Source organism: Leptosomus discolor, chromosome 19, assembly GCF_034619465.1.
Source record: "Leptosomus discolor isolate bLepDis1 chromosome 19, bLepDis1.hap2, whole genome shotgun sequence".
Classification (NCBI taxonomy): Eukaryota; Metazoa; Chordata; class Aves; order Leptosomiformes; family Leptosomidae; genus Leptosomus; species Leptosomus discolor.
Genome location: NC_141409.1, coordinates 13469621 through 13483476, shown reverse-complemented (window position 1 = coordinate 13483476; position 13856 = coordinate 13469621). Strand labels below are relative to the sequence as shown.

Below are 13856 nucleotides of genomic sequence, written 5' to 3'. Positions count from 1 at the left end.
TCCATCTAAAAATTAACCCTGTGGAAGAAAAAAAGCCACCAACTGCATTAATGCTGACAAGGGAAGGGGTAGAATCATGGAGATCAGATTATGTTTCCATGGAATTAATGATTAACTGCTTTATGTCTTCTTCCCCACCAGAACTAACAGGCACACTGGCTAATTTGGGAAGAAAAAAGGGTTTGATCCAGATATCATCTCTCTGTCTGATACCTTGGTAATGGATATATGTTAGAGCTGTCAGGGATCTGGCGATGAACCCTTCAAAGCCACACCACAGTTAAACAAAAACCTTTCTTCCTGGACCTGCAGCAACTCTCCAGGAGCCTCGCTTCGCAGAGCCATTCCGTCCATGCTTGAGAAACTGCAGCCACTGTACCACGCACCGGCCTAACGCTCCCCTTTTGGTGCTTTAAAGCTCTGCAGTTCACTGCTCAGCGCAGCAGGAGATGATCCTCTCTGAAGAATACAGATTAGCTCCCTAATTAGGCACAGGTTTTACATTTGTTGGGGTTTTTTTGAGTGTGTGGAGAAAGCCTGACAACCAAGTGCGCTGACAACCATCACTGCTCCTTGCGTGTGTAATTAACTTCTTTCATCTACAGTTTTAACCTCACAACCGAAACCCTAGCAGAGATGGAGAGAGATGCTGTCACAAGTCTTTATGTGTAAAAAACTGCAATCTTATTCCACCTGATGGTTTAAAGTCCATTCCTAGCAAATACAGACAACCATGTATATGAGGCTTTCAAAAAAAAAATTTAAAAAAAATAATAATCAAAAAACCCAACCCTCACGCCCCCCAAAATACCCAGCAACCCTAATCACTGGGTACAGCTCATGCATCCAAAGACGAGATTCAGCAAGGAACCTGTAGGACACACTAATTTAGATGGTTTTAACTAGGACTGTCTCAGAGAAAGGATTAGAAAAAGAAACTCTGACCTTACTGCCAAAGTTCTTTGAGAAACAAATAACGACTTATTGCAACAAATTTATTTTTAGTTGCAGAACTTAAGGGCTCACACACACAAAAAAATAGCATTAAACTTGATACTGCCTGCAAACAGAGTAGTAACTAGTTATTAGGCTACGAGCTATTGGCCTCAGCCAGGAAAAAGAAGTTCCATCCATACAAATACACACACACACGAGCTGCAGAACCACCTTCTGCCTTTTCAGACACTTCCCGCTGCAGGGGTGTACTTAAGAGCTGCTCAGAGATTACCAAACCTCAACAGTTTTAGTCGACATTTTCCCATTATACGGTATCCACCCACAGGCTCCACTTTTCTGGACAGAAAGTCAGTCCAGGTGCATCTCCTGCTTGTAAGGGAAGGAAGAGGGGACCCACACAAGGCACCCCCACGAACAGCCTGGTGACTTCGCCTGCGCGCCCACGCCTTTGCCTTGCCAAATTTCGAACCAAGTTTCTATTTTTGTGTCACTTGTTATAAACACATTTAACAGCAGACAAGCTGATTAAACAGCTTCTGAGGTGTCTCGTATACTTACGAGTAAAGTGATTTCTCTCACTCTTTCACTCAGTGCCTTTTTTTTGTTTGGTTGGTTGGTTGGTTTTGATTTTTTTACTAGAAAAGATGTTTTCAGCATCAGGCATGGGCCAAGTGCCCTGACAGCTTTCAGCCTCCAAGGAAAGACTGTTCTTTTCTTCCCTGGCTCACAGGTAGGAGCGAACTCCAAAAGCCCAGTCAGCAAAAGAGGCAAAGGTGTCCTGGAAACAGGTAGACTTTTTCTGGTAAGTTATGATTATCAAAATAGCAGTTAAATTGCCGGTAGCCTTTTCTGGAGCTATGGACAATTAAAAAAAAAAAAAAAAATCAGTTAATACTCAGAAAGCAAATGAGACTCCCACACAGTCCAGAGTCCTAATAGGCATGCATATAATCCATCTCTCCAGCAAACAGGAGCAACAAAACAGTAGAAAAGGTCAGACTACTGCAAAACAATCCTGTACTGTTTGCGATGCCACCTGAAAAGAGGCAGTATGGGCCTCACGTACTCGGCAAGTGAAGCTACCACCTAACACACACGGGATTCAGGCATCTCCTCGTGACAGAGCCCTCAAACAGAGACCCCAAAACACTGAGCAGCTGTGAGAAGCTGCAGGCTGCTGCACATCCTAATGTTGTGTAAACTAACTGCCACTGAGAACTTCAGGCTGAAAGCAAAAGTCGGCTCCAAAAACAACCACTACCTGTATCTGCACTTCTACATACACTGGTCCCATGACCACTTGATACTGCCCTACCAGCTGGCCACGACCCACGTGCCTATCTTATCTGTCTCTACTGCAGAACGCCAGAAATACCGAAAGCAAGAGGAGAAGTGATTTGGAACGGAACCCCAGCAGGTCAGTAAGCACCGCTGCTTTGTCAAGAACTATGACAATCCAGAGGAAGTCAACCGCACAGCAGCAGTTCTTACCTTTTGTACAAGAAAAAGGGGATCAACAGCTTCCCCATCCTTGTAACCCTTCACAAAAATTAAACTAGTTTGATTGCTACCAAAATACACCTCTGAAGAGGAATGCCTCGTTCACTCCCATTTGACAGTTTTTAAAATTACTTATTCTGAAGTCACACAAGTATAGCAAGCAAGAGTGCAAACAACTTTGTCTTCACCCCAAGCTTCTGGCAGATATCTGCGAACGCTAGAGATGTACAGCAGGTACTTCATTACCCACGGTACTTCAGCAGGCTTCAGACAGGCTCTAAGGAAAACTTGCAGCACAGTAAAGAAAACCCAAAGACCCTAGTTGAGCAAGATGTACCCGCTGTCGCTCTCTTCAGACACCAATATGATTAACGCAGCCGGTCTTGAAAGAAGGAACTATCATACCACTAACACACCCACCTGACACACGCTGCTCCCCTCCAGAAACCTCTTTCCTTTATGAAAAGGTACGAAAAGACAACAGTTGCATTCTCTGACCTTCCCAGGCCACACAACACTCACGCCGTGCCAGCGCTCGGGACAAGCTTCAGAAGCAATTCGCCACAGTTAGCGTTTGGTAATGCACCACGGAAGGCAGCACTAGGGCAGAGCGAGCCCGCAGCTTCAGCTGGTACTAATTCCAGAGCCCTGTTTGTCAACCACCTTATCAGTGCCTCGTAAACAAAAAGGTGCCAATATTTATCCCATTACCTGCTTTACGACCACCACGCACCACACTTTAAGTAACAGGTGTCTGTTCCTAGTTGCATAAAGGAGACAGTTTAGGAACTTTAGATATCCAACAGTCTGACACGGCTGAAGGAACAACAGATATTAAATAGCTTCTGCTATGTGCAAATTATTTTTCAATCCTGGAAATTTCATGTTGGTATGAAAACATTTCAGGTTTTTGTCAGTTATTTCAAGACTGCTTAGTAACCTGCTAAAAGCTGCGACACATAAGAGAAGCTTAGCACAGCAATTCAAACAATTCCCTTTGTGATGTTCCACCACATCAACAACAAAGACTGCACGACCTGACAGCATATAAGACATTTTGCCTTGCTATCAGCAGGACAGAAGTTCGTTCAGAACCCAAGGCAATCTATGCCTTTGATGGACACAGGACACAGACTGCTTCCTGCATTTGAAAGTCCCGGGAAAAAATACATTTAACCTTTAGGTACTGAACTCCACCTTACAAAGTACTGTGGCACACAGGAACAAGCAACATCTCTACTGAATATTTCTGCAATTAAGTCAACACAAAAAGAGATTAAGCAAAGTGGTAAATACTGCTGGTATCCCAGATTCTTCTTCCTCCTCCAGCGTTTCCTGCCCAGGGTTATTTGCTCCTCCTGAGTCTCGCTACGCAAGACTCAACTTCCAAAGCAAGTTTGGGCAGATCCAACGCGGGCAGGGCAGGGCAAGGCAAAACTGAAATCACTCCATCTTACTGAAAAATAATTCCCAAGCGAACCTGAATAGCTTCCACGCGAATTCACCCCAGATGAAGTACCTCTTTCTCCATTAACTGTAACAGTCAGAACTAACAAGCCTTATTTCTTTATATAAGCTAACCGCCCATCTCCCAAAGTTGAGCTAAACAAGTCCATTTTCCAGTAGGACAGTGCACCATGACCCGGGACTTGTCCCCTGAACGCTCACGTTACAACACCCATCATCTCAAACCATGTGTACAACATGCAAAGTGCATTTCAATTTCCTACTGTTCAGTCACCTAATCAATATTAATAAGAAACTCATCCCTCAAGTTTGTTTCCGCCCAGTGGCTGCTCCGCAGCTAGCACTGAACATACTGCCTACCCTGCAAGATTTGCGTGCAAGGAGCACCCGGTTTCTCCTGCCCCTCAGCAGAAGTTATCAGGAATGCACAGGATCACCTGGCTACTAAACTATCCATTACACCATTACTGTGCAGCATAAAATCAACAAAAACATATAACCGCGCAAAGATCTGCTCCAGCTGCTTGTGATGCTAAAAAGAGGAGTTCCCCTTATGGAAGAAATCCTACTAACAAACTTTCAGTCAGAAGTGCAGAACTCGAAGCTGCTCAAACTGACAAAACGCAACCTGCTCCCAGCCCCTTCTCTTGCGAGCAGCTCCCTCCCTCGCCATGAAACATCCCATCTGTGGCTCACCACGGAGGGTAACGGCTACTAAGGACAGAGTATGTTCTCCAGGACCTGACAGATCTCACACCAAAACCCTCACGCAGAGTAACTTAAATAGTTTGGAACCCTCCAGGGCAGCAGCAGGTTAGAAGCCCGTTTCCTAAAGCCACCATCCTGCTGCCTTTACAGCAGCGCAGCATTTCAGATTTCAGGTACTGTCCAGGCCATCTCCCCCTCCATCATCTTCAGACAGCAGCTTCTACTTGTGAGTCAACTGCATCGTCCACAAAAATAGCACTCTACCTATCGGCAAGGGTAGCGTCACATGCTCGCTTTGAGCTTCATCCCAACAGCTCTCCCTCCAGAGCACAGTATCATGACTTTGCAAGAAAAAAAGGTACTCGCTTGGTCAAGTTCTTCAGCATTAAGGGTCTACGAGTAACAAAAGAGGAAGTCACGATACACGTCGAGTTACAAGTTTCACGCGTGCACGACCCAAGAGCCACGAAGGGGAGACGGCGGCCGCCTTCACCCCGACCCGCTTCGGCAGCGACTCGCCGTCACCCGGTCCCACCGTGGCCGGGAGCAGAGCGGGCCCCGGCCGCCAAGTCCTGCGGTTTTTCAAACCCTTCCTCAAACCTCAGGAACTACCGGATTCCCAGACACTAACATGGCAGGTAGGGCTGGCTGCGGCCGAGGGCGGGATAACGAGGGCACAGACGAACACTCGAGGAAACCTTCCGGCCAACTTCACTCGCCGTGTGTCTCCCCCCCCACCCCGCTCCCAGCCCCGCAGAGGGGTGCGGGCAGCCCTCCCTCCCCGCAGATCCACACAAACAAACCCTCCCCACCTACCTCCGTCCCCCGCAGCGCTGCTCCCGCCGCCTTTCCCCTCTCGCTTCCCTGAAACACCAAAGCGGGGTTTGTTTGGGGCTTGTTTTTTTCTTTCCTCAGGCCCCGGCCCGGCGGGGCGGCCCAGCCTCGCCTTCCTCCCCCCCCTTCCCGCCGTTCCAAATCCCTCCTCGGCGAGGGGAGAAGCCAAACCGCGGAGGGGCTGAAGGGAGGGGGAAGGGGGTGGGGGGTGTCCGAGCGCTCTCCTTACCCGGCCAGCGCCCCGGCTCCGCCGCCGCCCGGCTCCCGCTGCGGCCCCGCGGCGCGGCGCGGCACTGCGCAGGCGGCGGGCGGTAACGGAGGCCGCGGCTCCTGGGACATGTAGTCCCGGGGCCGGGCGGAGCTGGGGCGCGGGGGGGGGGGGGGGGGGGGTTGGCGTGGCCGTCGGCCACCCCCCGCCCCGCCCCAGCTCCGCCCGGCCCCGAGGGTTTTTGGAGTGGGGTTGTGGGGGTTGGAGGGGAAACGGGCGTTGCGCGAGGCCTTGGGGGTTGGTAAAATGGATCCCCCCCATAGCAGAGGCGATGCGGGCGGTTGTCCGGGGGTCATCCCTTTCGTAAGATTTCGTCTCCGGGTGCTTCAGCGACAGGTCCGGGAGGCCAAGCGTCGGGTCAGGGAGGCGCGGCGAGGCGTCCCAGGGATTTGGGGAGCCGCCGTTGCGACGTACTGGAGCAATCTCCAGCCTCAGTCATCGGCCGTCGCTTCATCATCAACAGCAACGCGGGGAACCGCAGCCCGAGGCACAGTTAGTGCGACGCACGGAGCGGTTTTCACGCTGCAGAATCATGAGGTTGGAAGAGAGCTCTAGGATCATCAAGTCCAACCGTCAGCCCAACACCACCACGTCCACTAAGGCCCTGATAGAACCGAAGCGCCACATCAGCACGTTTTTTTGAACCCCTCCAGGGATGGTGACTCCACCACATCCCTGGGCAGCCACTCTTTCAGTAAAGAAATCTTTCCTGATGTCTAATCTAAACCTCCCCTGGCACAACTCGAGGCCTAAAGACTCTCATCCTAAAGACTTTGCCCTTCTTCTCGAGATTCTCAGAAAACTCTTACTGACACCTGACAGGGCCTGGTACAACCGTACAGGAAAACAAGAGGCTCAGACCGACAGAAGAACACGGTGAGGTCACAGCGCGATCGATCTGCAGGGACGGAGAGACCAAAACCACAACTCCCAGCGCATGCGATTGCTCCTCATAACACACTCCAGTCACATATTATGCCCAGCAGAAATACCAGGGAAAACTAAATAGTAAAACATCCTTTATTACGTGAAATTTTGTCCCAACAGAGGGTTGTTCATTTATTACATGAAAATTTATCCCAGCAGAGCCTGTTCTCCGAGGGGAAAGAGAAGGCAGCTGGGGACCCATCTGCAGCCCAGGTCGGGACTGCATAGCTCCCTCGGAGAGGGACGCCTCGTCGCAGGGCACAACGTCACCCAGCGCCGTGAGCCCCTCAGGACTGGGGAGTTCCCAGGCACTCTGTGAAGAAGGACACAGAATCCAGGCTCGATGGCGATTTTGGTGGGAAAGGGACACCTGAGCCACCGCAGCCGCTTGCTTCTCACGCCCAAGCTATCTGCAAAGCTCTTCCCAACTCAAAACAAAAGCCAGACGTTTACACTTGGCATCTCTCCCTCTGCAAAATATTCTGTGTGCCTTTTTCTTAGCTGACACAGTTACTGCCCTGAATTCTCTCCTCTGATAAAAGAAGAAGTCTTATGTAACGGAACTTTTCATATCCAAATAACATTTTAGAAACAGCTATGGCAAACTAAAATATAACAAAAAGCCGTCCATCAAGCCCAAACACGCAAGGCACCAGCCGACTGCGAGGTCTGGTACCAAAGAGCCGGCTGCCACGCTGCATTCCCACCAGCCACACAGGGTGCTGGCTGTACTGACCACACCACAGCCCTACAGAACTGAGGGAAACGAGCCCGGGGCCTAGAAGTACAAAACTGCTCCCCCCCCCCTCCCCTTGTCTGCACGACGTTTCCTAAGAAGAAATAAAACACTGACATTATTTACAGACTTCGGGACACAGAGCCATGCTAGGAGATGATTCTCTTCCAAGGACTGAGCTCAATAATTTGCATCAGACACCTCAGGATTTTTAAAAGAAAACCAAATCAATGCGAATGCAACGCTGATAGAATTCAATCAATAAACAAGAACCACACACAGATACGAAGGACGCAAAGCGTACTTCAAAATAAAAAGTACAGTATCAAGGTCAAAACAGAATTTCCAGGTGTGTGTCAGGTGATAACGAAGGGTCTTGACAATGTCTTGCTCCCTAACGGTAGGGAATCCCAGCAGCTGGGCCAGGCCCCGCTGGCACAAGGGGGAATGTTTCAGTAAAAGACGTTTACGCTGGCAGAGCTGCCTCAGCACGGCAGGGGCTCTATTTGTGACCACTTTTTGTATACCCCAGTTACCCAAAATGATTTTGTTAGCTTTCAGATCTGGTATTGTCCCAAAGCGAATGAACCACTTCTGATTTATTCCGTCGCTCTTCAATCACTCAAAATTTCATTGTTAGTTTGGAGTTTTGTAGTTGTACGTCTTTGCTCTAAAACACCATTTCAAATTAAAGCAGGTAGATACCGTACATACATGATGCAGCGGGGCCTGTCACCCGCATCCCGTCGGGGCGATCTGGCTGGACCCGCGCCCTCAAGGACCGCGCCTCTGCCCTCCGAAGGAGCTTCCCGCTCCAGAAAGCCAAGGGGCTGATGGAACGTGGTGCAGCGAGGACACGGTTGCTCCGTGCCACGACCCCCGCAGTTCAGAAGGTGGCAAGGGCCTTCCTGGAGAGACCTGCTGACTCTGGGGCTGGGGCCGGCGGGAAGCACAGCGTCCCAGCTCACCGACCAGCCCCGGCTGGGGGCCGCGCCTTGAGGCGCTGTGGAGAAACTCGCCTCTCCTCGGGGCTGCTCGGGGACGGGCCTAACGGGCCTATCGCCGGGCCAGGCCGCGCTCGGCTGCAGAGGGATGTGTCTGCCCAGCCGGGCCCCGGCCCGGTCCCGCCGCCGCCGCGGGGCCTGTGCCCCACCGTACCGTCCCACCGGGCCCCGGGGGGCTGCCAGGGAGGCGTTGGGCGCCCCGGGGCGGGAAGCGTTGCGGTGCGCAGGCCGCCAGGCCCGACACCCCCTCCCCCGTGATGGCGGGCTGCGGTCCCCCGGGGTCGGTAACCATGGAAACTTCCAGAACGTGCCCCCCCTCCTCAGCCCCGTCTCTGCCCCGGCCTCGCCATGACGGCCGCCCGCAGCCAATGGGCTCCCTCCGCTTGGCTTACGCTTCTCTGCTGATAGGTCCGCGAAGCTGGCGGGCTGAACCAATGGGATGGTGGGAGGGGGGAGCGTCAGGCATGTCAGAGGGACCGCCTGATTTTCGCCAATCAAGGAAGGCCAGCTTAGTAGCAGCCAACCAATAGAGAGGCTCCAGCGAGGGCTCTGCAGCCAATGGCGGGCCTCCACGAAGGAGTAACGGAAGGTATATAAGGGGCGGGCGGCGCGGCCTGGCTGTTCAGCGGCAGTCGGGGACGCGGCGGTTCGTTTGCGGACGGTAAGAGCGGCGGTGCGGGGCGGGGGGGGCGGTGGGTTGTGGGGGGGCGGCTGGGCGGATGGCGGCCGCGCACGTGGCGCCTCCATTTTGTGACTGGCGGCTTCTCGCAGGGTGGTGCGGGCGAGCGGTCGGTCGGCATGAGGCACCTCCTGGTAGCGCTGCTGCTGCTGGGCGCCGCGCGGGCGGAGGACGAGGAGAAGAAGGAGGACGTGGGCACGGTGGTGGGCATCGACCTCGGCACCACCTACTCCTGGTGCGTGCGGAGCGGGCCCGGCGCGGGCGGGAGGGCGGCTGGGCCTGTGGGCCCACGGGGGGGTGCTGGACCCCGGGGAGGGTGGGGGAGGGCTGGGCCTGTGGGCCCACGAGGGGGTGCTGGACCCCGGGGAGGGTGGGGGAGGGCTGGGCCTGTGGGCCCACGAGGGGGTGCTGGACCCCGGGGAGGGTGGGGGAGGGCTGGGCCTGTGGGCCCACGAGGGGGTGCTGGACCCCGGGGAGGGTGGGGGAGGGCTGGGCCTGTGGGCCCACGAGGGGGTGCTGGACCCCGGGGAGGGTGGGGGAGGGCTGGGCCTGTGGGCCCACGGGGGGATGCTGGTCCCCGGGGAGGATGGGGGGCGGCTGGGCCTGTGGGCCCACGGGGGAGCGCTGGACCCCAGGAAGGGTGGAGGGCGGCTGGGCCTGTGGGTCCTGGGGTGAGGGGAGGGTGGCTGGGCCTGTGAGCCCATGAAGGGGTGCTAGGCCTCGGGGCGGGGGAAAGCGGAAGGGGGCCCGGGGAAGGGCGATGTGTGCAGGCGCCAGCACTGCCTGACTGCTCTGCTGCCCCCTCAGTGTGGGCGTCTTCAAGAACGGCCGTGTGGAAATCATAGCCAACGACCAGGGGAACCGCATCACGCCGTCCTACGTGGCGTTCACGCCCGAGGGGGAGCGCTTGATCGGAGACGCCGCCAAGAACCAGCTCACGTCCAACCCTGAGAACACCGTGTTTGATGCCAAGCGGCTCATCGGCCGCACCTGGAATGACCCTTCTGTACAGCAGGACATCAAGTACCTGCCCTTCAAGGTGGGCCCCGAATGTGGAGGGGAGCATGGCGGGAGGGGGCCAGACATCTTTGTTCATAAGAGGCCACTGGATCATGGTGCCCTTTTGAGCAGCCCTGAAGGGTTCGGGTGCAGTGGTGGCTGTGGTGTGGAGAGAACAGTTCCTTGCCTTAGCTAGCGTTTGAGTTATGTCTGTTACAGAGGCTTTGCTTGATCTTCAGAGAGAAAGAAACACTCTGACAAGTTGAGTGAATTGTCTAACTGGATAGTGTCTATTGTTCTTTACAGGTTGTTGAAAAGAAAGCCAAGCCCCATATTCAAGTCGATGTTGGAGGTGGACAGACAAAAACATTTGCTCCTGAAGAAATTTCTGCAATGGTTCTGACAAAGATGAAGGAAACTGCAGAGGCTTACTTGGGGAAGAAAGTGAGTTCATGAGTGCTGCTAGCAAGCACCTAAAGCAGCGGCTGTACAAAACTGAAGAGGGGTGGGCTGGGTCTGTGGGCTAACCTTGCAGTCCTGAAGTCGGTTCAGTGCTGCTGGCCCCTTGGGCAGCCCAGTGGAATGGGCTCAGCTGATGGTGGGGTTTTACTTCTCTTTAAAGAACAATGGGGTGCTTGTTCCCAGCGTGGCTGTGGCTGTTTACCAGCTACGTGCTTCTCTTGTGTCTATAACAGAATTGTCTATCTCCTGCTCCTTTTTCAGGTGACCCACGCTGTGGTTACTGTGCCAGCCTACTTCAACGATGCTCAGCGTCAGGCTACAAAAGACGCTGGTACCATCGCTGGGTTGAATGTGATGAGAATTATTAATGAGCCGTAAGTAGCCTAACCTGTCCTTCCTGCGGGGGAGGTGGGGGTGGGGGTGATCCCAGTCTTCTGAACGGCCTGTTCCCCCTACAGAACGGCTGCTGCCATTGCTTACGGGTTGGACAAGAGAGAGGGTGAGAAGAACATCCTTGTGTTTGACTTGGGTGGTGGAACTTTTGATGTCTCCCTCCTCACAATTGACAATGGAGTCTTTGAAGTTGTGGCTACTAATGGCGACACTCACCTGGGTGGAGAAGACTTTGACCAGCGTGTTATGGAGCACTTCATCAAGCTATACAAGAAGAAAACTGGGAAGGATGTCAGGAAGGATAACAGAGCTGTGCAGAAGTTAAGGCGGGAAGTGGAGAAAGCAAAGCGAGCCTTGTCATCTCAGCACCAGGCTAGAATTGAAATCGAATCCTTCTTTGAAGGGGAGGATTTCTCTGAGACGCTGACTCGAGCCAAGTTTGAGGAGCTCAACATGGTAAGTTTAGAAAGGTGAAGTGGCATTGCCTCAGCTCTAGATTGGGCGCTTGGGAACGTGCAGTATTTCATGCCGTGACACCGTGCTTTGGGGTATAAATAACTTCTGCTTGCACTGAAAAGCAGGTGGCTGCGCCTGGCCGGGGTAGCTGGGGCTGTGTGTGCCTTGGTGACAGCTGAGGCCTCACCATGGCTGGTCATAGGCCAGCTGATGTTCCCGCTCCATAGTGGTTGTCCTCTGTACCCTAAGGCCGTGTAACTCACAGGCCAGGCGTGTGGGAAGACAGCCTTACAGTCCTGGGCTTTTTACGTCTTGTAGGACCTGTTCCGTTCCACTATGAAGCCTGTTCAGAAAGTTCTGGAAGATTCTGACCTGAAAAAGTCTGACATCGATGAGATTGTTCTTGTTGGTGGCTCTACTCGCATCCCCAAAATACAGCAGCTAGTTAAAGAGTTCTTCAATGGGAAAGAGCCTTCTCGTGGCATTAACCCAGACGAGGCTGTAGCCTATGGTGCGGCTGTCCAGGCTGGCGTTCTCTCTGGGGACCAAGACACAGGTAATGTCACCTTCACCGTCGCTTCAAGAGAGCGTTGACTCGGAGTAGTGGGTATTAGTTACTGACAAATGTAGAATTTCTTCTCCAGTCCTTAAGAAGTTTTGTGCCTTTGAGACCTCGGGATCCTGTTTGCAGTGAGGAGAGGTGTTTGTTTTGGGTTGAAGTCCTGTCAGTCTTACCCTTGGTCTGTTACAGGTGACTTGGTGCTGCTTGATGTCTGTCCTCTGACCCTTGGCATTGAGACCGTCGGAGGTGTCATGACTAAACTGATCCCAAGAAATACTGTTGTTCCCACAAAGAAGTCTCAGATCTTCTCCACAGCTTCCGACAATCAGCCAACGGTGACAATCAAGGTCTATGAAGGTAAGTGTCACATGGGCCACCACAGGTCTGTAGGGCTCTTAATACTTGCTACTGTCTTACCACAAGGGCTATGGATGCTTTTGGATGGTTACGGAGATCTCCTGATGGGAGAGGAGCTTGGTAGCAGTGCCAGCTCTCTGAAGCAGCTCTGATAAGGCTTCTTGACCTGCATCAAGCTGTTATTAGATTATTTTTTCAAATGTGTTTTTGTCCGCGTTTCTGTTCTGAAGAGCTCTTCAGAGCAGGAGGTGATCCTGTAGGAGGTATCTAGACAGATGTTGGGTTGGAATGGGAACCTTCAGCAGTGTGTAGCTCGGGCTTCACCAAGTACAGACCTCAGCTAGGAAAGAAAGAAACCATGTCTGGCCGTGTCTTCTAGGTGAGCGTCCCCTCACCAAGGATAATCATCTTCTGGGAACTTTTGATCTCACCGGCATCCCTCCTGCGCCTCGTGGAGTCCCCCAGATCGAAGTTACCTTTGAAATCGATGTGAACGGAATCCTCCGTGTCACTGCTGAGGACAAGGGCACGGGGAACAAGAACAAGATCACTATTACAAATGATCAGAACCGGCTGACGCCGGAGGAGATCGAGAGGATGGTTAATGATGCCGAGAAGTTCGCGGAGGAAGACAAGAAGCTTAAAGAGCGCATCGATGCCCGCAATGAGCTGGAAAGCTACGCCTATTCTCTCAAGAACCAGATTGGGGACAAGGAGAAGCTGGGCGGCAAGCTGTCATCTGAAGACAAAGAAACAATAGAGAAAGCGGTAGAGGAGAAGATTGAGTGGCTCGAAAGCCATCAGGACGCCGACATTGAAGACTTCAAAGCGAAAAAGAAGGAGCTGGAGGAAGTGGTTCAGCCGATTGTCAGCAAGCTCTATGGAAGCGCGGGCCCTCCCCCTGGGGAAGAGGAAGCGGCAGAGAAGGACGAGTTGTAGATACTGGCATCTGCGAATGTTGTGTGTGTATATATTGGACTCAGGAACACTTGTTTAAAATATTGAACTCTTAATTTGGAATGTAACTCTGAATCTTCACTCGAGAGTGGAGCTGGAAACGCTAGCCCGAAGTGGCTGTATACTGCTTTTCGTTAGCAGGCGCTCGGTGTGGGGAGGGACGGGCCGCGGGGGCGTGTAAATGCGAAATGGGTTGGGAGGTGGCGGCGGCAGCATTCTATTTAACAGCTTGGTCATGTGCATTTGGTGTAGAGCTTTTCTACCTGAAGTGACCACAATAAATTTGTTATTTACACTGGACTTTGCTCTAGCTCCTGTTTTCCCTTCCCTGGTTACAGCAGCTGGCTCTAACCGGGATGTGGATGATGCCTGAAGGATGGGATTCGGACAGCCATGGGTAACCCTTCGGGGGTCACACGCTGACTGTGGGGTCCCTGCAGCTTGTGCTTCTCTCTGCTGTGGGGCTACTGCACAGGGACCTTGACCTCAGGTGGTTCCACCCCTCTCCTGGGCTCGGGCAGCCTGTGGAGGGTTGCAAACAGCTCCAGGGTTTTGGCACCTCCTGCCTCCAGTGGAACTGGCACCCTGGA

The 13856-nt window shown here is 53.0% G+C and overlaps 1 protein-coding gene across 1 annotated transcript; it reads left to right on the top strand.

The window, feature by feature from the left end:
* Positions 1-9048: 9048 nt before the first annotated feature.
* Positions 9049-13566, top strand: HSPA5 (heat shock protein family A (Hsp70) member 5). The gene is made up of 9 exons (XM_086475554.1): positions 9049-9062; positions 9173-9315; positions 9888-10119; positions 10386-10523; positions 10803-10915; positions 11000-11390; positions 11709-11946; positions 12142-12309; positions 12689-13566. The coding sequence occupies exons 2-9, from the start codon at positions 9200-9202 to the stop codon at positions 13246-13248; spliced, it is 1956 nt and encodes a 651-aa protein (XP_086331680.1). The 5' UTR covers positions 9049-9062; positions 9173-9199; the 3' UTR covers positions 13249-13566.
* Positions 13567-13856: the final 290 nt, after the last annotated feature.